At 49.1% G+C, this 26717-nt stretch overlaps 2 protein-coding genes across 6 annotated transcripts in view; one reads left to right on the top strand and one right to left on the bottom strand.

Moving 5' to 3' along the window:
• MAP4K3 (mitogen-activated protein kinase kinase kinase kinase 3) overlaps positions 1 to 16702 on the bottom strand; it is a 56965-nt gene extending 40263 nt beyond the window's left edge. For 3 of the 5 annotated variants that reach the window (XM_066177641.1, XM_066177642.1, XM_066177643.1), the window contains exons 1-6: positions 16494 to 16702; positions 9893 to 9950; positions 7743 to 7833; positions 4845 to 4909; positions 2604 to 2659; positions 749 to 796 (exon numbers count right to left, since the gene is read on the bottom strand). In XM_066177641.1, coding sequence (XP_066033738.1) covers positions 749 to 796; positions 2604 to 2659; positions 4845 to 4909; positions 7743 to 7833; positions 9893 to 9950; positions 16494 to 16604 — 429 coding nt within the window. In that variant the 5' untranslated portion in view covers positions 16605 to 16702. The remainder of the gene's footprint in view (positions 1 to 748; positions 797 to 2603; positions 2660 to 4844; positions 4910 to 7742; positions 7834 to 9892; positions 9951 to 16493) is intronic. The other 2 variants (XM_066177644.1, XM_066177645.1) reach the window with 1 other exon arrangement.
• A 6951-nt stretch (positions 16703 to 23653) lies between these two features.
• LOC136287921 (serine/threonine-protein kinase pim-1-like) lies at positions 23654 to 25304 on the top strand (the record flags this gene model as incomplete). Its single annotated transcript, XM_066180607.1, has 5 exons — positions 23654 to 23929; positions 24014 to 24064; positions 24152 to 24521; positions 24725 to 24901; positions 25162 to 25304. Coding segments are annotated over 5 exons (1017 nt in total), but the record flags the coding sequence as incomplete, so codon positions are not given.
• Between the last annotated feature and the right edge of the window lie 1413 nt (positions 25305 to 26717).

Here is a 26717-nt window from a genome sequence, read left to right as displayed (position 1 = left end):
AGCCAAACCAACAGCATGCAAAAACACCAAAGAATATGATGATTTAGTGTCAGATCTGCAGGAGGAAGCTTGCCAGGTTTGGAAGGGCTTTGGAAAGACTAGCTAGTAAAAACTCCAGGAACAAAAAGTCAACAGGAAGCACCAGGAGGAAACTATAACAGAGTGTAAGAGTCTGGAGGAGCCACTTTTGATAGAGCTTTGCTGAGCTGGAGATTTAGGCAAGGCAGCACTAATAGCCTGATCTGCAGCACCCTCTCTATTTTTAGCCTGCGAGGGAGGGGACAGAAGCAGTCTCCAAGAGCCTCTGCCCTGCAGTCTGCTCAGCACCATGTTAGAAGCCAAAGCAGGAGCTCTGCTCACTGCCTGCTTCAGAAAGAAGGGTACATGGAGCTCCCTGGAAAAGCCGTGGGAAGAGCAAACCTTTCTTCTGCACAGAGCACACAGCCTGACAGCCATCTGAACACAGACTGCTCTGGATACCAGCTGATGGCTAAATTCCACAGCACTGGGCCACAAACACTATGTGTGGCTCCAAGGAAAAGAACAAGCTATTTCCTTGCAATGTGTTTTAAAGAAAGATTCTTTTTTTTTTTTTCCCCCTTGGGCAGAAACTTTTATTTCATTCTAATAGATTAAAAATCCCTACATATTCAGAAAAGTACTGAAAATTGATAAGTAACAGTAAAGACCACTGGAGGTGATGTAACCTATTCTAAAAGCCCCCAAAACCCCTTCAGTTTTTACTTACCTTTATATCTCTGTGCATTTTTCCTTTACTGTGAAGGTAATATAGTCCCTGCATAAAATATTTAAATAGTAATTTAGTCCAACATTTCTCATTTGACATACATTTCTTATTTAATTACCACATATATTTAGGATCCAATTTAATCATCTAAATGACTCACCGACTGAAGAACATTTTTATATTCCAGTGTAATCTGCTGTAAATGCTCAGATTCAATGGATGTAGCAGCATATCTAATATCTATATAAAGTAACGTACCTAAATATCTTTATATAATGATATTTAGACATTTATCTGGCTCTTGATGACAGTACCAAAACATTTTAAGACTCAACAGAAGTTAGAAAGCAAGTTTAAATTCTGGAAGAATTCTACAGAACCAGATCCCTGCATGACAAATCAGAGACCACGTCACTGTGGACACTCCAGGCTTCTCTCTCAAATTCTCTTCCAGGAGTAAAATCACACACAAACATCTTCCTTGCTCTGTGACCATGCACCTCCACAAGGCTCCACGTTCATGGGAACTGGCTTCATAAATTCCATTCTAGACTACTCACTGCTCCATATCTAAGAAGATTAAGGATTTGACTGATGGGCTATCTGCTGGGCAGGGAATTGCTAAATGATTGTATCCAGAGAGCAGCGGAAAACAGGCTCAGTGTCCAGAGTGACAAGTGGCATCCCTCAGGGTCCCACATGGGACTGTTCATTAACTCCACTGTTGATACAGACAGTGGGATCAAGGGCATCCTCAGCAAATGTGCACAGGTCTCCTGAGAAAGATGGGGACAAACATCTCAGCAGGGCCTACTGTGACAGGGCAAGGTGTCATGGTTTTCAAGCAGAGGATTAGATTCAGATCAGATCAAAGGAAGAATCCTTTTATAATGATGGTGATGAACTACTGGAAGAGGTTGCAGAGAGAGGTGGTGGATGACCCATCTCTGGAGACACTTAAGGTCAGGTTGGACAGGGCTCTGGGCAGTCTCATCTAGTTGATGATGCTCCTGCGCATTGCAGGGGGGTCTTTAAAGGCCCCTTCTAAACTGACTAAGAACAGTCCCAAACCATTCTACAACTCTAAGAACAAAAGGGTTTGAAGACTCAAAACCCTTAACGCTCCCAGATGTCACATAAGGCTGAACTGCAAGTAAAAAAGAGCCCCATCCTGTAAGTCAGAAGGCCAGAGCCTCTGGCATGGCCGGGGGAGATGGTGACAACCAAGGGAGATGAACAGAGCTATCCTGAGAGAGTGAGAGAGGCAGCAGGTCTCAGCCGATGGCACTCAACAGGTCTGCCTTCACTAAAGTCAAGAACTGCTCTCTCACAGAGAAGCAAGACAACCACCAAAAAAGCAGTCTCTGGTTAAGTTCTACTGCTGTACCGAACCTGGAATTTAGACAAGAAGAATGAAATCTAGCACACCCAAAAGGAGAAGCTAATGACCTTACCTTCAACATCTCAAGCACACGAGCAATTTTTTATTGGTACGTAACAGTTATTAGAGATGCAAAACTGAATGTTTTAATTTTCCTTCAAACGTGCAGTAACTAATTTATACCATAAATATGGATTAAGAAAGCATGCTGCTTCCCCCTCCTTTTAAAAACAAGTACAAAATTAATAGCACGAAGATGACAAGAGCTTTCTTCAAATGATCCAGAGTAATTTGAGGTTATGCAATTATACAAACTTCTAGGCTGTAATACAGGACCTCCTCAAAAACTGAGAAAAATGCTGTGTCATCCAATTACCAGACTTCCATGGCATCACATGTTATTTGTAGCTTTTATTCTTAGCTTTTTATACTTCTAATATAGAAGACAACCACAAGAACCTGAGGAGACACTACCTGTAGTGTTTCTCTGCTAACATAGGCAATCTGCTGCTCTGATAGTGGTCCAGTCACTGAAATGGAAAAAGGAAAAAAACAAATCTCAAAATCAGGTAAGATATTGCCCATTCCAAACTCATACACCAATTATTTCCATTCACACTGACAGGACCTTGCACTCCGAGTCTCCAGGTAAATGTGCTTAGTCTTTACCCCAGACTGAGCATCCCAAAGACCACAGCATTTTCTGAAGTCAAAAATGCCCAGTACAGTTGGAATGGAAACTACTAATCCTTCTGTATTTAGATCTCAGAGTAATTAAGAGGAAAAAGAAGCACAAGTAATGATTTAAGCTCAGCTCTTTCCCCTGAACAAACCCATTGTGTTCTTCTGTAGAGGGCTGGACTTTCAACTCAGTGACTCAGAGCTGCAGCCAACTCTGTTCAGTCCCCTCTGAGCCCTGGGCAGTCCTTTGTACCATTTGTGACCTGCTGTCTCCCTCCATCCTTCCCCCTGCCAGAGAAACTGTTCCATGCAGCTTCTCAGCCCTTCTCTGCAGTCAGCACTGCTGCTCCAGGGCCTCCACACCAAGCACTTCCTCAAAATCCCCCTGGAATCAGGCTCAGCAATTTCCCAAGGGAAGGAGGAGTCTTTCTCTCCCTCGAGGGTCCGACTTCACTGGAGTCTCTTAGAGGAAAACAATTAAATTCTGAGCAAATACACAAACCAAACAGTGAGCAGCAAGCAAGGAATGGTCCGTGACTCGTCCCAGCCACTGGACTTTGATCCTGAAATTAAAGGGGTTTAAGACCAGGAAATGCAGTCCCGACTGTCAGCTTTCCAGGTTTTGCACAGAAAACAAAGACAAGTTGGATGGAGTTTCTCAAAGGACACTGAAGGAGTGGAGAGTTAAGAATGAATCTGGATTATAGAATCTAACTGCTTATCTTCTACAGTATTAATATCATGCAACACATCTTCAAAGTTAGCCTACATCCAACTTCTCTTTTCTGAAAGAAAAGCTCCAAACCCACACAAAACTATATATATTGGCACCCACAGTAGGCGTAGCTAGGAATCTATTTTTGTTTGGAGAAATTTCATTCTGATTAACTTAAATGACTCGAGATTACAGAGGCCTACGGTTAAATTAGAATAGGACTCTTTAGAACATAATAAAGACCAGAAAAGAACCTTCCATAAGAGAAGCCAAAAATCAGCTGCAACGGGAAACCACTCCTGTAGACATCTGCTCAGGCATTTATGTGGCATGAGCTCATTTCCTACACTACAGGTGTTCCACAAAACAAAGCCTATTAAACACGGTGCTTTTCTCAAAATTAGCAAAGAGTTTAAGGATCACCAAGGCCACACTCAAATGACCGTGACAGGAACATGGTGCGAACTCGTGAATTGGTGCTTCTTTTAACTGCACCCAAGGTAAATGCAACAAGCTGCTTACGCACAATTCAGAATATAGATGGACTTCCTCCATAAAAAACATCACCTGAGAACCCCAAAGCCATTACTCACTTAGAGCATACTCCTTTCCTAAAAAGGTCTTAATTCCAGGGCAATAAAGCCCTTCAGAACTGATTTTGTCTCTTGAAAAACAGCAAGCAGTTGACTGATCCTGTCTTTATCCAACAGATTCACAGACAGCCCTTCTCTCTTTGACTGCTCTCTGAGGCCAAGCCTAAAGCAAATACAGAGACCACCTTTGCTTTTCACAAGTCACACATTCAGCCTAAAAAAACCAAAAATATTTTAAAAGACCCTCATGGAACTACTGGTATACAAACATTCCAAAAAAAAACCAGTTTACAAAGGACAAGAGCATCCATGCTAAGCAATCCACATGCCCAGGTTTCTGTAGGAAGTGGTACAGATTACACTAAAACAAAGTTCAAAAGCTCAGGAACAAAATGGCTATGAAGCAAGACAGCACATCAAGACATCAAATTTTCTTTTTACAGTGTAACATTGTCTAATTTTACAGCCTTTGAAAAGCAGTGATGGGTTTTTTTAATGAGACCCTGAAGGATGGAAGTAACTTCTGCTGCTAAAAAAAACCCCCACTAACTTTGTTTACAAAACCCAAACCAATTAAGTAAAAAACATAAGCTACAATTGACCTTCAATGAATTATTATGGCTACTAAATTTAGGATTCCTCCTCTCTAATTCCGAAACACTGCAATCATTTCAATTTTTGAAAATAAGCTGTCCTTAGAGTTTAAGGAACAAAGTCTTGACGTACCATGATAAATATCCTGTAGAGAGCCACCTCCACAGAACTCCATGCAAATCCATAGCTTGTCTCGTCTAAAGAGTGAACAAAACCATTCATTAGCTGTCAGATTTGCAGAGGACTTGTAAAAGAGAAGTCAGAGGACTCAAACACTATAAAGCACAACACAACATGTTCTGTATTATGGAAAGTATAAGTCAAATAATGAGTATAATTTAGCCTTTATGTGACACTTCACTGTCTAAATAGTAACTAATGAAACAGACAAAAATATTCTTCTTTAATGAAGCAATAAAAACAGTATTAGTGAAGCATTCACAATGATTTTTGCTGCAATACATTTTCCTGAGAGTAGAGACAAAACAGATGTGGGTTCTTATTTCTTCCTCATTTTCACTTCTCCACTTTTTTCAGAGCATAGGAGTTAACACAAACAAGAAACAAACACAAAACAGAAAGCCCCAGGGATCTCTCAACCACATTTCTTTCACAGCAAATTAAGTGAAATTGGTGCTTCAGTCAAAGCTAAGCAGAGCAGAGCCCACGCTGTGGGTAAGTGCCTGCTCAGATTAAGTCTTCTCTTTCAAAAACACGTCTGGATATTTCTGGTGGCAGGGTCAGAAGGGGAGTTATTCAGCTCTTCTTCCCTTACTAAGGGAATCAATTCAGTATGATTCACTGTACCTCCACAAAAGACGCTTTCCAAGAATAGACAACGGGCTGAAGGATTCAAAGGTATCTTCCTTTATGGCCATTAACTCTATTTTCCCTCAGCGATTTCCACTGGTAAGACAAGTGGCCACAAAAAGGCACAGTGCAGAGCGAAAGATCTGGGACTTGCCGAGTCATTCCTGGCCATCAAAAAACTCAGGTGGACAAAAAAAAAAAAAACCCATACAAGCACCTTAGAGCAGAGAGTAAGACAGGAGAACCAAAGGAAAGACTGATGGTCGCTCTGCAGCTTCCTGATGACCTGGTTTTGTGTGTCCTGAACTCACAAGGCTCTCTTAGAACAGCTGAGACACGTTTGTGGCAGTGTTCTTGCAAGGCAATGGTGAAGTGCTGAACTTATTTCCTGAGCTACAAACTGCAAGCGTTCTCAGCACCAGAGAAGAGCCGCTGCTCCAAGGAGAACTGTCTTTCTTGGCTGTCCTCCCCTTTTATGTCCAGAGTGCACGTGGCCCTCAAAGCCACATTCCCAGCTGCTTCCTCTAGGGGTAGGAAAGCTATTGTCCAAGCATTACAGGAGTTTTAAGGAGCAGAATTCTCTGACTGTTACCTCCATAAATTTCAAGGGGCCAATTAAAGCCTTGCTTGAAATGATATTAAAGCTTTCCACTGAAATAGCTGACCAAAGGCAGACACAGCAGCAGTGTGACAACCTGTGCAAGGACACTGAGAAAGAATGAGGCACTGAAGAGACATCTCCAAGTCCTTTCTTTGTTCCCCACAACGATGCAGGACTCACACAGGGACACTTCTGGGGGTGCTGGACTCATGTGCCCACGTGGCTGCATCCTGTGTGACACCAAAAGCAGCAGCAGTGTGGAAATGGGAAGAAGACAGACCCCTCCCAAAAGCCTGGGGACAGCAGCAGAGCACTCACAAATAAGAGCCATGAAGCATAAAAGTGCTGTAAATTCTCACTTTTGCTTACTGGGCAGTCACTTCCCAGTGTGCAAAAGCCCTACAGAAAACAAATAAAAGAACATAAGAGGACCAGAAGAGGTGACTGCATTTCTTACTTTCAATCTTGCCTTTTATCACTGTGCCTAAGCACTCGGGGACAGGTGAAGATCCCTGTCACACCCAAGAACAACAGAGCAGAGCCTCTGTTTCTGCAGAGCATATGGCCTGAGCAGCAAACAAAACAGAGACAGGATCAACAGGACCACTGAGAGCCCGCAACCTAACACCCAGGCGGAAATGTCACTGCCTGAAAAATCCATACACAAACACAAGAAATCCTTGGAAGACAACATGCTGGTGACTAGCAAGGACAGGACAATGGTATTTTTCTTATTCTTCTTAGCATTGAAATATACTTGGAAAGCAAAAGGGAAAAAAAAAAACAAAAGGTCTCAAAGACAGTGACCTGAGTGCCCAGACAAAAAGGAAGCCAAAGAAAGAGGAGGAAACCAAGGAGGAGTGTAAGACACTGACAAAATATATAGCATAATTGCCAAAATTTATTTCTGGGTCTCCAAAGGTGTACTTTGATAGCCTGAGACAAGAGGGAAAGTCCTCTTTTAAAGAAAAAGCACCTCCAGCCTGAATACAGGAGAAGAGGCAGGGTTTCAATACAAAAATGCTAAAGAAGCTTGAGTGCAGCAATAGCAGCTGTGCACAGTCTGTTTCCACACGAAAAAATACAAAATCATCAGAAGCAGCTCTTTATTAGCTCTACTAAGCAATTTGTTCCCACTATGACTGGTTAAAAGAAGCAGCTGGTATAAGACAACTGAATACATTTGTCAATGTTGCTACAATGCAAATAACCTCACCTCCAGAAACAAACACAAAACCTTCACATTCGGGTCAGAAGCTCACACCTTGGAAACACAGACATTCGACTGGAACACATTTAAAAGATACTGTATACACAGACCCTTCATACTTGTCATACTTCTGCTTAATTTTCCATTTATATATTAAATTCAAAGCTTTTAAGCATCAACTCCTTTGCAAGAAAGCAAATGACTAGGTGGACACTGAACCATTCTGATGGAAGAAAGATTATTTAGAGAGAGACACTGTAGTAAATAGAACAGATTTGAAGGTGAATAAAAACAATACACGAGTGGATAATACTTGGTAAATTATATTTTGCCTATGTCACCTCATAGATTTGTCCTTTACCAGGGGATAGGGACACATTTTTAAGGGAACAAAAGAAACAAACTGTACCTGAGATAGCTGCCAAAATAAGCAACAATGTTCGGATGTTTACAGTCTTTCATCATAATGATTTCCTGCTGCACAACAGCAAAATCTTCTCCTGAAATGCAGTAGAACCAGTATTTTCTTTGGCCTGGGTTACAGTCACATCTTAACTTTCAGCACATGTTTATAAAATAAACATTCCTGGTAATTAAGACTAATTATCTGCAAGTTTCACAGACATAAATCAGCTGTAAATCAGCATTTATTAGCAAGGGCTTAGCAATAAGTAACAATATTCTTAAGTTTCATTCTGGGACAGATGGACCTCACATCTGCTGACAGCTCTTACATTATTGGCCATAGCTTTTTCTCAAGTCCTTATTTTCCCTGAGACCCCACTGTGTCCATCTGCATAAGCCCTGACAATAGCCTGGGTTCTTAAAAACACAACAAAACTTGGCTGTTTTTGGCCACATGCCCACTTGTTAGCTCATCTTCCTAGGCAAAAAAAAAAAAAAACAGTCACCAGTAGGCTGCTGCTGCAACACTTCAGCAGACCCCACAAAAACGTAAATTTATGGACTGTGGGTAACTCACATGCAGAAAACATTGACACAGGGGTGGCATTTACCTGAATCTCACCATTTGGTACCATGGCTGTCTCAGCTTTTTTATAAAATGTTCTTACCAGATGTGTACACCGAGAAAACCGTGTGAAACTGGAAACACAGCTGAGAGGTTTTTCTATTAGGAATGTTTTAAGTTTTTCCCACTACATTAACACACTGATGACCTATCCATTGAGTTATTTACAAGCAGAAATATGATCTTCCCACGTGTTTTATTTAACTGGCAGCAAACTTCAAATCACAAGCTGCAAGTTAACATCGATCTGTAGTGTGTTGCTGACGGCTTCCTGTCTCCTGGCTAGACTGGCAAACACACAGACACTAAAGAACAGAGGAATTTGTTTTCACACACGGACCTCCCTGAACGGACACAGTTCCTCCAGTATGAATTTCACTGCATTCAAAATAAAAGTAGTGTAAAGCCTTAAAGCAAGTCCCTAAACACAGTTAACCCTGCAGTCTGCAAAACCCCCAAAGCAGGGCAGTGAAGCCCATTCTGTGGGCACCACTCAGGTGTCCAAAGGCTGCCAAAAACTACTGAAGGGCAAGGTGGCAATGACCCATCGGCACCAGCTGCAGGGGATCCCCCAGCACAGGGCTCAGCTACACCGATAACCCACAGACGAGGGCTCCAGCAACGGGAACTGACACAAAAACAAAGAAGCAGAACCAGACAGGAGCATCTGAGATCACACTTGCAGTGTGAGGAAGTGTGATTAACATACGCTTTTTGAACTACCCAGTAACACACTGTCCTGTCTTGAACTTCTAAATGTGTATGCACTGTGAAAACACAACATTTCTAACCACTTCCACAATCGCAGGGGGGAAAAATGAAAAAAACTAATACCTTCTTTCCCTTAGACCTTAAGGATCAAGCCAGGTAGTTCAAATACTACACACACCCCAAAATTAAATCTGGAAATGGAACGCCAACAGTTGGAAGTTAAACAAAAAGTCTGGATGTTTTACTTCCCAGATCAGTCCTATTCAACAGGCCTACTCTTACAGAAGAGATTTTGCAGGCTGAGAACTGATCTCTAGGGCACGTGTGCTTTCTGAAATCACCACAGAAGCACAGGGCAAGCATAAATCCAGTAGACAGTGAACTCCTAATCAGAGCCTCCAAAAGATTTTCAGAAAATGTACTCAACTCCTAATATTCAGCTATTATTTCACCTTTCTTTATAGTTCTTTCTCTACTCTTTTACCAGGCCAGTTCCTTCTGCCTTGCTGTCTTCCTTTGTTCTAGAAATTTTTATAACACACGGGTCGAACACAGTACTTAGGACAAAAAACTCCACAATTCCCAGTCAAATTTTAATCAGCTTTCCCTTAACTGTTCTACAATTACCTTTTTCCTCTTACATCTTGTTTGCCTTGATTATTTTTTTTTTTAGAAAATTGTATTTTTTCCTATACCAGAAGCCAACAATTATCCATCCCTTCTTTCAATAAGTCGACTTGATTGATTTTGTACAATTGTTATCTTAAGCACAAAAATATTTTGTTTCTGTGGCCTACTTCATTTAAGAAACCACTTACCTGGTTCTAATTTTATGACTTTAATTGCTGCAAGCTCCCCAGTGTTGACATTTCGAGCCTGTAAAAACACAAAAAAGGAGTATTTAGAGAGCAGAATGCAGCGGCCACCTCTGCATTCCTGCCCTGATGTTCTGACAGCAGCAGCCAAAGAGCAGCTGAGGGACACAGGGGTTTAACACAGTGGAACCACTTGTTGGGGAACACTGAACAGCTGATTTGTAGCGAGAGCTGAAGCTTTAAGTCTGCTAAGGAAATTACAATGGCACACAACACTTGAATTATGCAAGTCCTGAACCAGGCTGCGCTCCCATATTAAAGGCCATAAACCAACCAAGCTCTGAGAGGCTGTAAAGCAGGTGTACCACACGTGGGGCCCTGGCAGACATGGGATGCAGGGGCCACAGAGGCTCTGCACTGTGTGGGACCACTTGCAAGGCTCCCAGATGAGCAGTGCAAGGCTTCTTCCCCATTTCACTACATGCAAGGCCCCTTGAACCTTAATTCTCCAACAACCGCAGCCTTCCCTTGCTGCAAAGGGTTCAAAAAAGCAAGGCAGCAACAAAGGAGTTAGGGAACGCTCCCCTCGAAACATTCCCCTCAGACACACAGCAGCCAATGCAGCAGCAATGACTCAGGAGCTTCACTGCACTTTCACACACAGAATATTCTGAACTGGAAGGGTTCCACAAGGATCATCAGTGCAGTTCCCAAGGGAATGGCCCACACAGGGACCAAACCCACACCCCTGATGCCATTAGCACCAGGCTCTGACCAGCAGAGCTCTGTCCTGCTGAGGCCTCCGTTCCACTGAGCAACTGAGGAAGCTACATTTTTTAAAAGCCATTAAGAAGCAGCATAAATTACTATAAAAATGATTTCTCTTCTAGAGCTGCACCATCTGACCTCCAAGTAAAAGCCAAGGAGCCATTTGCCCAGGGCTTTCAGAGCATTTTTGTGCCCCTGCACCCAGCCAGGGAGGAGAGAAGGCAGCAGAGCTGCTTCCCAGCACCCAAGGAGCTGCAGCTCCAGCCTCTCCTCTCCCCAGGGGAAGCTCAGGACCTGCAGGATTTTTACTCCTTATTTCTTTTCCCAACATGTTCTCTTCAGAGCAAGAAACAAACAGAAGCAAAACGTTCACGAATCAAACATCAGCATTTTTTAAACTCCAAGACAAACAAGAAAAGTTCCTGAAGCTTTAACAAAGACCTGTGACCATCAGGGAGTTTTGTTAACACTTACTTCTTTTAGGGCAACCTGTACGAGTAAGATGATCAATGAGATACACTTGTAGTGGATACAAGCCAGAAGACCCTGAAATTGCACACCCTGCACAAGCCAGGATGGAAACATTTCACAGGCCTCAGAAACCCTGCTCATGATTTTTTTGGGTTTGTTTGTTTGTTTGTTTTGGGTTTTTTTGGGTTTTGTGATTTTTTTGTTTGTTTTTGGTTTATTTATTTTTGACAATACTGTGCTCAGCTGTCAGGAGTTTGTGTCACTGACTGGCTCCACAGGTCACTCTGCTCAGCAGAGCGCCAAGGCAAGGAAAGAAAGACAGAAGGTTTTCCTGGGCTTATGAAAGCCAGAAAGGAAGAAGAAAATCTGATTTAATACAGGCCACCAACACCTTCAGCAACAGCAGGCCACCCTGTGCTTAAGGGCATAGATTAAAAAAACATGACTCCAAGATGAGAATCTGTATGAGTTATAATTTTGCATCTCATTCCATCTGGGTTATCAGCATTGAAGGTGTTACCAACAATGCAGACACTTTACCAAATGTATCCAGCTTTTACAGAATGTCTGCTCCTGAAAACTATAGAAGGATGCTAATTCTATCAGCAGCTGAAAGAATGACACTCTTCCAGAGATCCAGATTGCCATCTGAGCAGGAGTTTCAAAACTTCCACCAACTGCTCAGTCAAGCTGAAGGAGCACTACCTAATTAAACAGGAAATAATTATTAGTGTACTCTGTAACAACAGCAGGATATCAGATAAAAATTTTTATATAAAAAACCCGTCACCAACTAGAAATGAAAGCTCAAAACTGTCAGGCTTTGTTTATCCTTTGGATGGAAACGGATAATATAAAGCGTACAATGCTGCAACAAAGCCAAAAAGCAAAAGTCTAAGATGGGCTTCTGGTTCTGAGCACTTCCTGTGTGAACCACTGAACGAAATGATTTCTAAACAGGTTACTGCTCCATGGGAAAACTGGTCCCAGTGCACAAAGAGGCTTCCTGAGCCTGATTAGCTCTGCTCCACAGGAAAACGCACCCAGCGACTCCCCAGCCCTCAGAGCCCTTCTCTGCAGCCTCTCTCAAACCCTCACCACTCCCCAGCTAAAAATAATGACCTCCCACATTCTGGTAGAAAGTGTAATACCACAACCCATCAGAATGACGATTTTAGAAAGCCATGCTTTGATAAAGCTGAAGTTACACAAAAACCTCTGTGCAAGGCACAGATTACTGGTTAAGGAAACCACAGTCCCCGAAACTAAACCCTACAGCACTTACTCAGTGCAGTTAAAACAGGATGGCAAAACATCCAGCCCCCTCTCTGCCTGCCTGACAAGCTTCAAAAACCAATTAAAGCTGAATAGAAAGATGTCAAAACACAGACATTTATTCCTAACAAAGTCAAGAAGCTTCAAAAGCTGTAATGACAATTGGGAAGAAGGGAAGAGTAAAATGCCTGTCAAAAAGCAGAGTTTCAACATTTCAGAAGCAGCAAACTGAAGAAGAATTGATGCCCTAGTGGATCACCCCAGGAAAGAGGGCACACACATGTAAAGAAGAGGACACCAAAAAATGGAAGTTCACCAAAATTCAGGTTCATCTGACCTGGACACGTTCTCTTTCAGTAACACAGAAGCTCTAATCAGCAGCCAGACACCCCAAAAGATGGGTGGCAGCAGAAGGCAGCAACAGCCACCAGGAGTTCTCCAGAGAGACCCAGAGAACACGAAGTTTTCAGCGTGAGGCAGTTCAGCTGGTGGATACACGACTTCCCTCACCAAAACCAACCTCTCTGCCAAAGGGGTGAACAAAAACCAGGCTTTCCTTTTGGAAAAATGAGACCTCAAACAAAGTGCACCCCACTGAGCTGTGCTGTCCTCATCTGTTATCTGGCTGAAGCCATAAATGCCAAAAAGAACTGAAAAAAGGCAAACACAGTGTAATAGACAACCTCTGCAGGAACAGCGATCTCACTAATTATCACAACTGTTTGAATTTCAGCAAAATAAGGGCCTTCTTTTCAGTAAGGGGCTGAAAATCTTTGGAAGGGTCCACCTGCACTAGACCTGGGAGATGACAAATGAAGTTCCACCTTTATTAAACCAAAGCAACGGTTCTTTTAATAAAAGATACGCTGTGATATAAATTAATCACATGAACAAAATGGACCTACAATTACCTCCAAAAATACTCCCAAACTGTGCAGTTACTACCAAAGGCACAGGAATGGGGTCAAACAGCAATCTTAACAATACAATTTCTGTCAAAAAACCCTCTGAAAGCATCTGTGACCCTTAAAAGAACGGCACAATTTACAGAGTACCTGGGACTAGGGATTGTTAGAATGGCAATTCCACAGCAGGAGACAGAAAAGCCTTCCTAAATGTGAGAAGGATAAATGCACAGCAAACAAAATGAAGCAACTACCTCATCTGACTTTAGAAATATTTCCTGAAACTGAGCAGGACAGGACATTATCTCTATTTCACAACCAATAAACCCTAATTCTTCTCTTACGCTTCGCTGACCACCTCATACAATTAAATTCTTTGCAACAGTGAAATACAGAAGCACAAAACCCAGAAATGACCCACACAAGGAATACATGAAGAACTAAGCAACTCAGGTAACACTTCATCCCTTACAAGAAGTTTGCCCTGGTGCTAGAATGCACACGCTACAGTTGACTGTGAATATTTGATAGAGAGCTAATGGCATGAACGAGTTACCTATTACCTTTCCTGCCACGAATCCATTATGATTTGCTCCAAGGCCTTTGGGAAAGATGAATTTTGAAAGCAGACAATTGTAGAATATTGGCTTGAGGCAGAGATCCATGCTGGCAGTGCACTGACATGTCCCTTTCCAGATACCAGCCTGGAGAGCAGGACTCACAGACTGCATCCATCTGAGCACATCCTCCCTCCCCTCCAACCTCTGCACTTCAGTCCCCACCACCAGCTCTTACTCAAATTCAATAAATTCCAGAGCAGCGACCCTGCCTCTCTTTTCTTTAATGTATATAACTTATTTTTTTAAACCATGCCCTGCTCTAGGTCAGTCCAACTAGAACAGAGGAAGAGAAGTAGATGTCACTCTGCTCTGCATCCAGCTCCTCGATGCTCTGCCAGGAAAGCAGTTGCAGAAAGTCAGCATTTAGCAAGACTCAACACAACAAGACTGTCAGCTTATTAAGGCAATAATCCCTGCTTGCTAACAGCAGAAACACTTTCCTAGCCGGCTCCCTCTGCTAAGGGGGCAGAACCACAAATTACAGCTTGGAACTGCCCAAGTACATGCAGTGCTGAAATCCCACCAGTGATGAGCACACGGCTGATTTCAACTCCACACAATTATTTCATCCACCTCCAAATTCACCTCCAGGCGACAGGTGAAGGCAAAAGGGGCTTTATGAAACCACCCATGAACACAAGACAAGGCATTAGTAAGCTCCCACGTGGATGACACTTCAGACAATGTTACTATTTCTTTGTCACATTAAAAGTAACTGGCTTTCATTGTTGTTTTGGGGCTACTTTTATGCTCCACTGTGAAGACACCTTGGGCAAGACCTCGCCTCAGAATGAGACAGGCAATAACCCACACAAGAGAAAAGCAGTTCTCATCCTCCCTACAGGGTCCACAATCTGATGAGAAAACACTTACCTCTCGTCTAGAAGAAATCATTGTAACCCCAGCCTGGTGTATCCCGGCCCTGCTGTATCACCTCTATCTCAGCTGGTACAGGTGCACTGTCAGCACCAACAAACCCACAAACAGCGCCTCACACGAGAGAAAGCCACAAACAGTGCCAAACACTGGCCACTCGCACAGCACCACACTGAAGGCTGCTGCAATCTAAGGGTGATAAACATCAAGGAAACCTCCACAAACCTTTAACAGTGGTATTGCATACATAATTATTCCAAACTCTGTGCTTGAAGGGTAACGTCCTTAAAAGGCAACCATCAAGACAGGTGACTCGGTTAATTCACATCCATCAAGTCACATACAGAACAGTGACAGAAAGTCAGTGATTGATAAGGTATCAGAGTCAACATGCCAGTTAAAAACTGCAGCAGAAAGAGACACACACAGCACAAAACAATTTGCAGAAAAACAAAAACCCAGAGCATAAGGCAAGCAAGACTTGGGCAAGCAAAACGTCCAAGCACAGCACACAAATACTCAGAGAAAGCCAGCAAGGTGGGGCAACAACACAAAACACCCTTTCAATTAAACAATTAATAAAGCAGGGAGTTGGAACACCAAGAGTGCAGTACCAAGGGGATTTAGGTCCTGAAACTTCCATGACATTTAAGAGAGACGAGATTAAACCAAAATCAGCCCAGCCCAACCCAGACTTCATTCCGGGCATATTCACCTGAAGTGAAAGGCAGCACTAGCAGCAGTTCTGTGCACCTCAAACAGAGGAATGGCTCTGCACGTTTCCCTACAGCCCTGCCTACCAATACAAGTTTCCTCAAACACACACACCCTGTGATGACAAAAACAGGCCAGAAGATGCTTGGAAAGCACACAGTTCAAATAATGCCTCCACCAGGCTGCACACGACAAGTTCCAGCTCTCCTCTGTGCTCCAAACAGGAGCAGGTAACCACCGGTGCCATCCCATCCCAGGGAGAGCCTGCCACATCCCAACGGGCAGCTGGATACACAAACAACACACACCGGCACAGCAGGGAAAAATGACAGAGTGCATTACAAAGCCCCTCAAAGAAAAACCAACCCAAATTACGTTTAGCTGCTTTTGCTTTAGTTTTGGTTCTCCCACGTTTGCTGAAGTTAGGTGGGGATCCTGAAAGCCTCTCCAGTCTGCCCTGCACACGGCCAGCCTCACGTCTCCCACCGACACCAACACGGCACCCCGGCGTGCCCACACAGGACGGCCACGGGCGCAGGAACCGGGGCTGAGACGGTGACACTGGGGCAGGAACCGAGCGGGTAATCTCCCCACAGCCCCCGGCCCGCCCCGGCGGAGCCCCGAGCGCCGAGCTCGGCCCGTGACACGGCCGCCCGAGCCGGCACCGGCAGCAGCGGCCAGAGCCCAGGGCCGGGGCGGCTCCGCGGCCGCCGGAAGCCGGCACGGGGCCGGCCCCGCACCGCCCCGGCCCCGGGGGCGGCCCTCACACGGCTGTGCCCCGCCGGGGACGCGGCCGGGCCGGCGGCAGGGCCGGGCACAGACCCCGCCGGAGGGCGGCGGCCTCGCTGCCCTCAGGAGGGCCGGGGGACGCCGAGGGGCGACAGAAGCCCTCACAGGGTCTGGCGGAGCGGCGTGCCCGGCAGCGGACAGGGGGACACGGGCGACACTCCCGCCGGGTCGCGGCGCAGCGCCCACCTTGTAAACGTCGCCGTAGGTGCCGCTACCGATGCGCTGGATGAGCTCGAAGTCCTCCTGGGGGTTGCGCCGGGACAGGTCGCACACCCGCCCGCCTCCGCCGCCGCTCATGGTGCCACGGGAGGCCCCGCTCGGCCGCGACCCCCCGGGCCCCGGGCGGAGACGGGGAGCGAACGCGGCGGCCCCGAGCGCTCACCGCCGCCGCGCAGCCCGCCCCGCCAACATGGCGCCCGCCGCCGCACCGCGCAGCCGCGGGGCAGCGCCCGCCCCCCTCACCGGGGCCGCGCCTGCTGCGCGTGCGCGGGGCCGGCCCCTCACGGCCCCTCACGGCCCCGCCCGCCGCGGGGAGCGGCACCGCGGGCCCGGGGACGGCCCGCGCCCCGCCCCGCCAGCCCGGCGTGCCCTCCCGCTGAGGGAGAACCGGGGCGCGCGGTTGGTCCCCGCCGCAGCCGGGCTGACGGCTGGGGAGGCCGCGGGGGCGGCTGAGGATTCGCAGGTTCCCCAAGCCCCGCGGCCGGGGCCGCTGCAGCAGCGGAGCCTGGCGACACCGCGGTGCCGTCCCCGTGCGCCAGGGACCGACTTCCCTGTTCTCTGGTGTGCATCTCTGTCTCCAGCTTGGCACAGGGAATCTCCCCGCAGCGGGGTATGTGGTAACCCGGCCCTGCTTGTCCTAGCGCACACAGCTGGGAAGCCACTGTAATCCCAGCCTTGTCCAGTGTCCCACATCCTCCAGGGCTGGATCCTGCGGGAGATCCTGAGGCCATTGCTGGCTTTTGGGAGGTATCCGCCTTTTCCCAGCGGGACACGGGAGCCACACGTTACGGATATTCCCACATCTGTGTGGGAATGCCCACATGTGTTCATGCCTGCACCCTGGCACAGTTTCCTTACATGTCCAGCCCGTGCACTCTGTCTGGGCAACATCTTCTCTCGACCATGGGACGGCTCCCCCTTATTTTGTGACTTTTTGGAGCATTGTGCATGCCCCCATGGGATAAAGCCCCCTCTCTCACACTAGTGCTGCTGCTGTAAGGTTTTCACTCTTGCACGCAGGTTTCCAGCACGGAGGAGGCATGTGCGGTGCTTGCCTCCATCCCTGTCTGCGCTCCCGAGCCTCTCTGTGTGAGGAACCAGCACCAGCCAGCTGCGGGAAGCCTTCTCCCCGGATGTGCAGCCCCTGAAGGTGTGTGGGGAGTGGGTGCAAGGGCACATCTTGGGCTCTGTGCCGGGGAATCAGGCGCAGCTTTTCCCACTGCGCTTCTGCCGCCAGTGACTGATGGGTGAAACAAACAGAGCGGGATGAGGGGGAACACTCGACAACAGAATATGCCACCTGCTCACTGCCCCTGCCTGCCTTGCCAAACACACTGGTGTGGGGTCTTCCCTCTCTGCTAGAAAGGTGTATTGGGACACGGGGCTGGGATTGACCTCGTTTCCATGTGTGATTATCAGAGCAGAAACGAAGCTCTGTGGAGCTCGAGAGGAGCTTGTGCTCTGGCAGGTGATGCCTGTGAAATTGCATATTGTCTGTGCGTTTGTCATTCCAACCACCCTGGGCCGAGCATTGCTGTCCTTGGCTTTGCTTTATAACCTTTGCTCTCACAAGCAAAGTGGTCTCAAAGCTGCCAGATTCACGTTCGGGTGTCAGTGATTTTTCCTGGCGCGTGACCGCGGTTTTTGCGGCACACTTTGCTGCTCTCTGCAGCGGAAGCACCGGGACAGGCACAGATTAGCTCCGCAGGGCTGCCACAGATGCTCTGAGAGCCAGCCCAAGGGGACTGGGCTCTGTGACAAGTTCAGAAGAAGCAGCAGCTCTGACCGAGTTACAGAAGGAAATGCCAGGGAATTTGAGCTCCATCCAGAAAGGCTGACAGACTTCCTGCTGGGGAAAGCCGATAACCTTGTCACCCTTCTGCTCCTGCCTCTCAGTCTTCATTTTCATCCCATTAGAGGGGAACTGGCTTATAATTGTGGTTCTCTTGCCAAGTTCTGCTTGGAAATGGTAATGAATGAAGAAAGCAGGATTATTTTCCCTCTTAAATCCTGCTTTCTATCCATGTTCTGTTCTTCCTCTGCTCTTGTAAAAACACCCACAGGTTTCTCTGGGAGTGTCTGTGTCCCTTCTCTTCAGCAAGAGAGACAGATGGAGCTGAGAGGTGTGTCCTCCACTGCCTTCAGAAGCAGGTCAGATCAAATTAGTGTCAGGCGTCATTTGCTTTCCCATGCTTTGGGAAGACTTCTCTCCTTTCTCTTTTTCCTCCTATTCCTTGGATGTGGCTGTGGTAGGGTAGTCAGGCCATACGCTGCAGAGGGGCCGGCTGGGGTCCTCCTCAACACCAGGGAGGAAAGTCAAAGGAACTCAGTTAAACTGCATTTGGCTATTGGACATTATCGTGAGAATTCAGGGAATGCCAGTGACTTGGAGAGTTTTGGTGCCTGCAGGGACCACGAGCCTCAGCTGCAGTCGGTGGCGTGGCACCCCACAGCCAGAGAAAATACCCTGCCAAGACTGGATGCCTTGTTGTTTCCAGCTGTGTTCACAGTCCATCCATCCTGCTGCCACTTCTTTCATCTGAAATGCTGCCTCGTGCTCTGCAGCCCCAGGTCCTGGCCCCCACTTCAAATGGGAGCTCTGCTTCTGTGGCCAGCCTGCGCTGGCAGACTCCACCTGGCTCCAGCCAGGTGACACCAATGCAATTTGTCACTGTTGAAAACCTCTTCCCAAGTCTCTGGCATCTTTCCATGCCAGACTAAAGGGCACAGCCCTGCATCTGATGGTGCTGCAGAGGGAAAGTGGCCACTGGCCTGCCTGTCCCTTTTGTTTATGGGACTGGAGCTGCTGTCAGAGGGAAGGTGTCCTTAGAGGGTCCTGCTTGAGGCAGGTGGGATCAGACATGGAGGCTGGCAAAGTTAATTTCTGGAATGCTGAAGGCTGAATTGGTCAGGGGAAGAGCTGAGTTTTTGTCAGTCCCAGGGCACGTTGGTTGTGTCCCCAAAGGATGTGTAGGAAAGAAGGTATTAATGTAGAGAGAGAGGAAGGAAGGAAGGAAGGAAGGAAGGAAGGAAGGAAGGAAGGAAGGAAGGAAGGAAGGAAGGAAGGAAGGAAGGAAGGAAGGAAGGAAGGAAGGAAGGAAGGAAGGAAGGAAGGAAGGAAGGAAGGAAGGAAGGAAGGAAGGAAGGAAGGAAGGAAGGAAGGAAGGAAGGAAGGAAGGAAGGAAGGAAGGAAGGAAGGAAGGAAGGAAGGAAGGAAGGACTGCACAGCCTTTTAAAGAAGCCACCTCTATGGTGTCACACTAAGGAGCAAGGTGCCAACAGTGACAGCCTGTGGTAGCATTTGTTCTGCAAAGAAGAGGGAAGGCAAAAAAGGCCTTTTTTTTTAGGTAAATGGTGCTGCAGGGCAGCAATGGCTGCAGGGGAGAGGTAGCTGATATCTCTGTGGCATTTGCCAGATGGTGGCCCTTCGAGGATACCAGCTGGTGGTGCAGCGTGTGGCAGCTGGAATCCAGCCACACCCCTGCATCACTTTTTCCTTCTTTTTTTTTTTGAATCCCCACCGCCTTCCCCTCTTGCAAAAATAAAGCCTGCATGAGGTCCAGCCTGATCCCTGCCTCCTTCTCTCGCTGCTGCAAGTTCCATATTTCAGCCAGCACGGGCAATGGCCAGCATGGGCTGCTGGAGGGAAGTGAGCAATGGCCACTTCCCAGCAGGCAGAGTTCCTGCACGAGATTTTGCATTAGTCAGAGCCTTGTTTCTCCTGCTGCAGCACAAGCCCTTTCTGGGAAGGTTCTCCTTTACCAGGAGGGGCACGAGTATAGTGTGAGAGGAAACACACTGATCCTTTCTGCCCAGAAGCCCAGTAGTAAGCATTTCCCCATGTTTGTACATTTCTGGGAAATATTCACTTGTGTCTTTCAGAGAGAACCAGTATCCTTTTGGAAGGGGCAAGGGAAGAAATCAGGGTCCCATGTAATGAATCATGTTTTATGAGTGCTGCTGGCCATCTGTGCATTGGCCATTGCTGCTGGTGGAGGCAGGACAACAGCCTGAAACTCCACATTCTGATTTCACTGGGAAGGGTCCAATAGGAGCCATGTCAGAAACTGACAGCAGGAGCCACATGCTAACAATAATTATGGCAGGACCTGTCAGCGTGGAAACTCCACAGATTTTAGAAACTGGAGCATTTATTTCCATCCAAACTACTTTCAATTTGAACTCTAGAAGTAAATAGAGAACAAGGAGTGTATCACTGCATAAAACCATGCTGCACCCACATCCTGAAGGTGATATGGCTGAAGCTGTATGAGTATAGCGTTCATATGATAGTGGGAAGTTTACAGCACAACCACAGAACTGCTGGTTTGTAGGAGCATTGCTGCAGCAGCAGGTTCTACTTACAGGTACTCAGTGGGTCTGGCACCACTGCTACTGCAGGTCTGCTGGACCCCACAGGGGCCTCAGTCAACCTGAGAAGAAGCACCTTGTGGTGTCCATGGCAGAGGGGAGCAGAGCTCTGCACAAGGGGTGACACAGCTCCGTGCATTCAGCCAGGCTGGAAGATTCAATCTGCCCAACAGCCCTTCCGAGAAGGACTTGGGGTTCCGGCAGACAACAGGCTGACCATTAACCAGAAGTATGTCCCCATCATAGAGAAGATAAACAGACACATGTCCAGCACAGCCAGAAGAGTGATTTCTACCCACTCTGTCCAAAGCTGCCAAGGCCTCTCCAGGATTCATCTCCAGCATTAGATCCTCCAGTTCAGGAGGGATGTGGCAAAACAGGAGAGGAGCCAGCTGAGACTACAAAAATGTCAGGGACCTGGAGCACAGTGCCTCTGAGGGGAGAGGGCTGGGCTTGGGTGGTCTGGTGAGAAGGCAGCAGAGGGAACATCCCCCAGGAGCCTGTGACTGCTGGAAAGGCAGTGACAGACACGAGAGCAGAACTCCTGCAGCATCAGGCAGTGCAGCAGGGATCACAACCGTAAAATGCAGCTTGGGAGGTCCAGAAGTAGCTCTCAACAACAGGAAGCTTTAGTCTCCTGAAATACAATCAGCCTTCAGATTAAAGTCTCTTCACTTACCCACCCAAAGCACCTTGCCAGAATCAAGGGGAAAAAAACAAACAAAAGAAAGGAACAAAAACCCCAAACAGCCCAAACCCCAGACACACTTCTAATTGTATCTCCATCCCAATCAGGGCAGAGGAACACAATGCACGAGTCCATCTCAGCTTGCCAAGTTGCAAATGCTTGTCCAATGTGGCATCTGAAAGCAATTTGCAGTGATTCTCTATAAAAATACTTCACTGTCAGATCAACAGCAATGGGAAAGCCTTGAACTAGACCACCCCCCTCCTACCCCACAAATACCTTTTGTATAGACTGAAAGAACTGCTAAGAGCTCTCTCTTTTTGGTAAAATTTTCCCCTGTGTTTCTTTGCAGGTAGTCATCATTCTTAGTTGATAATCCACTTGGCAAGTTTTTCTATTTTCCACACTGTGCCCTTCGAGTAACATTACCAAGTGAGGAAAAACATTCTTTTTTGCTAGAAGTAAGTCTCTTCACATGAAAAACTTAAAGCATCCCCAGGAGACATGTGCAAGTGCTGCAAAGAAATAACACAGAAAATAATTTATTTTCCACTCCAGGAGTTCTCAATAGCAACATCTCAAACTCACCAGAAATAAGCTTTAAAGTGATGCTGCAAAACACACGGGAAAGCATACATCCAGCTCTCAAAAAGAGCAGGAAACTTCTTCAGGCAAGATGTGCTTCTAAAAATATTCCTGAAGTTGAAAATCCATTTACATTTAATATTACCACATTTGGTTTTGCAGTTTCATAGAATCATTTAGGTTGGAAAAAAAAACATTAAGATCATCCAGCCCAACGTTAACCTAACACTGCCAAGTCCACCAATAAAACATGTTCTTAAGTGCCACATCTACACATCTTTTAAACACCCCAGGGTTGGTGACCCAAACACTTCCCTGAGCAGCCGGCTCCAATGCCTGATAAACCTTTTGGTGAAGCTGGATTGGTGCTCCAGTTGCGTTTTTTTGAGAGGTGTGTGTAGGGACCATATTCCCATTATGCCAATATGCAATCCATCTTTCTCCCCAAAACACCATCCAGCGCTGTAGCCAAATGTTTCAAGTAACTTTCCTTCGGTACCCTGAGGCAGTTTGTTCCCCTGGCACCTGAACGGGGAGGGGGAAAGACACGACCCATTCGCAGCCACAGGCAGAGGGATTACAGCAGAACCTCTTCGTGTCTTCCCCAGTATTGCAGATCCGATTGCAGACGCCTGGTGGAGCAGGATGGTTACAAGTGGCTTGTCACTGCACGCTGTTAGTTCTGCGTGTGCACAAGGAACAGCTCACAGTTGCTGTTGGAAGAGCACGTTTGTTTTTTCACTACTACCACTCGTTTCTCCGCCTGCTCTCTGCACAAAGGATGATGAGAGGACAGTGGTACAGAGAGCTCATGTACCCTTCAGTTCCTTTCTCGCCCTCAGCTGAAGAAAGGAAACCTGCACATGCAGCAGCGCTGCCTTTAAAATGGCACCAAAACATTAGGTTTAAATCAGATATTCACAAAAAACCTCTTCACCGTGAGGGCGGTGAGGTGCTGGAACAGTGCTGTCAGGACCTCTGGTTACTTCTCTAATGGGAATCAGCTTCAGGGGGTTTTTTTCTTTCTTTGTTTCTTTCGTTCCGTTGGGCTCGCGGTGGCAACGGACGGACGGACGGACGGACGGCCGCGCGCTCCGGCGGCTCAGCACCGGCAGCACCGGCAGCACCGGCAGCACCGGCAGCAGCGCCTCTCTCGATCTGTTTTCCGCTGTTTTCTGTTTTCCTAGTCCCCCTCTCCCTCTCACACTCACTCTACTCCGGTCCCGTCCGTGTTCCGCCTGTCCCAGCCCGGCTCATGCCGCGTCCCGCAAGGCGCCCGTGGGCGACTCGGGCCCCTGCCCGCCCCTGCCGGGCCCGCCGCGGTCTCGCCCCCGCCGGGCACTCTCCGCACTGGCTGTGGCGCCTCTGGAAGAGTTTCTGGAAGAGTTCCCCACGCTGGTGGTGGTGGAGCGGCGCCGGCCTTTGGCTCCGCCTGGCGGGGGCCCTGGCCCGGCCCCGAGCGAGGCCCCTCCCGCGGTTCCGCCCGGCCCCCGCCCCGTCCCGGGCAGCATCGCCGCCGGTTTCCCCGGCCCGAGCTCCGCCGGTCGTCAGCTGGGGCGCCGGTCCCGAGCCGCCGGAGCCCGGGGCGGCTCGGGAAGCAGCAGCGCCCGGGTGCCCCGGGCAGAATGGCGAGAGAGCGGTGCCGGCCGCACGGGCGGAGAGGCCGCCCCTGGAGCAGCTCTACCGGGCGGGCCCGCTGCTGGGGAGCGGCGGCTGCGGCAGCGTTTTCTCCGGGACCCGCCTCGCCGACGGCGCCCCGGTAAGACGCGGCGCCGGGTCGGAGGGGGCGGCGGCGAGCGGCGGCGAGCGGCGAGCTCAGCCCGCCGCTGACCTTGGCTTGCAGGTGGCCATCAAGCTAGTGTCCCGGGATCGCGTCTCGGAGTGGGCGCGGCTGGTGAGTGACGGGGCAGCGGGAGCAGCCCGTGGGTGCCGGGCAGGGGGTGCCGAAGGCCCCGCTGAGGGCATCGCCGTCCCCCCGCAGCACAACGGCGCCCTTGTGCCCCTGGAGCTGGCGCTGCTCTGCATGGTGTCGTGCCCTGGCTTCCGCGGCGTCGTGCGGCTCCTGGACTGGTTCGAGCTGCCCGACGGCTTCGCGCTGGTCATGGAGCGCCCGGAGCGCTGTCAGGACCTCTGGTACGTCCTGGACGAGCGGGGGTTCCTGCCGGAGCCCGTGGCGCGGGGGGTGTTCCTCCAGGTGCTGCAGGCCGTGCGGCACTGCACCAGCCGCGGTGTCCTGCACCGCGACATCAAGACCGAGAACGTCCTCGTTGACCTGGCCACCGGCGAGGCGAAGCTCATCGACTTCGGGTGCGGCACGATCCTCCAGGACACGTTCTACACACGAATGTCAGGTAAGCCTAAAGCCGGGGCCCAGGCGGGCAGCGGAGTCTCTCCCCTCTGCCGGCAGAGGGGGAAGAGGGAGGGAGAAAGTGGGAATCCTTCTTCAGCCGGCTGCAGCCGAGTTGCTTTCCGCTGGGGCAGGGGTTGGCTGTTGTGGCGCTGGCTGGGAGGGAGGGAGCAGCATCGGCCTGATGGGCTGTGCCCGTGTCCGTAGGAACGCCAGAGTACTGCCCACCAGAGTGGATCCTCTTCGGCTGCTACCATGGCCAGGCAGCCACTATCTGGTCCCTGGGCATCCTGCTCTATGACCTGGTCTGCGGGGACCTTCCTTTCCACTCCGCTGGGGACATCGTCCAGGGCCAGCTCTTCTTCCCACCCCGCGTGTCTCAAGGTTGGGATGCACCTTCAGGGCACGGGAGGAAGAACGGGAGAGGGCAGCTGGCACATCAGGGTCCTGCTCTTGCAGCTAGGGAGGAGGTCCATCTCCTGGGCTTAGCTGGAGGAGGTGGCACACGTGTCTCTCCTCCAGAAGGGAGGATTGATGGGAAGCTCTGGGTGCAGCTCCAAGCACTCCTAGTGTGGCCTGGGCGCCGTGGGATCTGGGAGAGCACGGACAGGAGCTGACCAGTGGTTCCTGGTTTCTCTCTGCAGAGTGCCAGCACCTCATCAGGTGGTGTTTATCCATGGACCCCGCAGACAGGCCATCCTTGGAAGACCTTCTTGAGCATGCTTGGCTACAGGACCCCCACCTGGCCCAGGAGACTGCAGCAGAGATCCATCCCTCTGCACAGTAGGATGTAGAAGCCCAGCAAGGACCAGTTTCATGGTGCTCAGAAAAAAACCCAGAGCGTTTCCCTGCAGCACGGAGGAGAGATCAAAGCCGAGGAGATCCTTCCACTGGTCCCCGGCACATTGTGGAGAGGGGGGCTCAGTGCTCCCTGTCCCTTTGGAGAAGTTTTGGCATTGCAGTGAAGGTGCCACAGACCGGAAAAGGGGAAACATCTCCCTGCAGCTCAGTGGCATCATGATGTCCCCGCAAGCCGAGGCACAGCTGGGGCGTTCTTCTGGAGCACAGAGAACACCGGCCTGCGGCTGGATTGGCTTTGGTCACAGCCCCGTCCTGCAGGGCTCGCTCTGCGCCCCGGTGAAACCAAGATGAGTCCCCAGCAGGCGGAGGGCCGGGCGGGGGATGCTCCTGCTGCCAGGCACGGCACGGCCTGGCCACGCCACAGAGGTTCCCGGCCGTGGGGAATAGCGGTTTTTCCACTGGCCGCCGAGCTGCTTTCTGGGGGGCCAGATGTTGTAGAAGGGGAGCCGGCTCCTGGCCTTGCCGACAGCTTCTCCCAGGCAGCCTGACAGAAGCATCCATCCATGTGGTTGGGAGCAGCAGAGGGGGACGTTCGGAAGCCATGCCCCCTGGGCTGCTCTGCAGGCCCGTGAGGAAGGGGTGGGTTTATGGGTGGGAAAGATGGGATTTTCCCCCATGGAGTGGTCACACCCTCCCCAGGCCCGTGAAATGATTGTAACCTTTGAGGCTTTTTCTTGTTTCCAGGTCTTGTTTTCAACTTACTTTCATGCAGTTGTTCTTTGTTTTTTTCCAGAAAGATTGCTCCTGATGCGCAGACTGGATGGGGAAGCGCCGGCACCGTCTGTGGAGTGCATCCAGTGCCAGTGCTACCCTGGGAGGCCACAGTCTGCAGGGACATCCCCTTCCAGGAGGACGAGGACCCCGTGTGAGATCAGCTCCTCTCCTGGCAGCCGGGCTCCAGAGGTAGGTACCTGACTCCCCAGCACGGGTGGCAGCAGCAGCACCACACAAGGAGCTTCCAGCTCCTGCAGCTGCTGAGGAGGTTTCTGTGCCGTGCTTGAGCAGAGGTTGGTCGTGGCCTGCCATGCTGCTCTCCTCTCTGTTGTCATCATCATCACTATGGCGTTCCTTTCATCCTTTTCCAAGCTTTGGTCCCCTTCCTCCAGGGTAATCCTTTTGTGTCCTTCCTCAGCCACTTGATGGCATTTGGCAGGGTGGGTTGAGTAATGTGAAAAATGCAACAGCAGCTCCTGATGCCAGCTGCAGCAGCCCCTGCAGCCAGGCTCACGTGTGACTTGGGAAGGGGAGTGGTTTGCAGGGATGGAGTTGTGGCCCTGCTGCAAAAGCTGGGAGAAAATCAGAAGCAGCAATTTGCCATTTTGGCTCGACCCCAGCCCAA

This window comes from Chamaea fasciata, unplaced genomic scaffold (genome assembly GCF_029207755.1).
Source record: "Chamaea fasciata isolate MVZ Bird 193981 ecotype frontalis unplaced genomic scaffold, bChaFas1.0.hap1 SCAF_3, whole genome shotgun sequence".
NCBI classification, from domain to species: domain Eukaryota; kingdom Metazoa; phylum Chordata; class Aves; order Passeriformes; family Sylviidae; genus Chamaea; species Chamaea fasciata.
The sequence above is the reverse complement of the archived record's forward strand: the minus strand, read 5'-3'. Positions and strand labels throughout refer to the sequence as shown.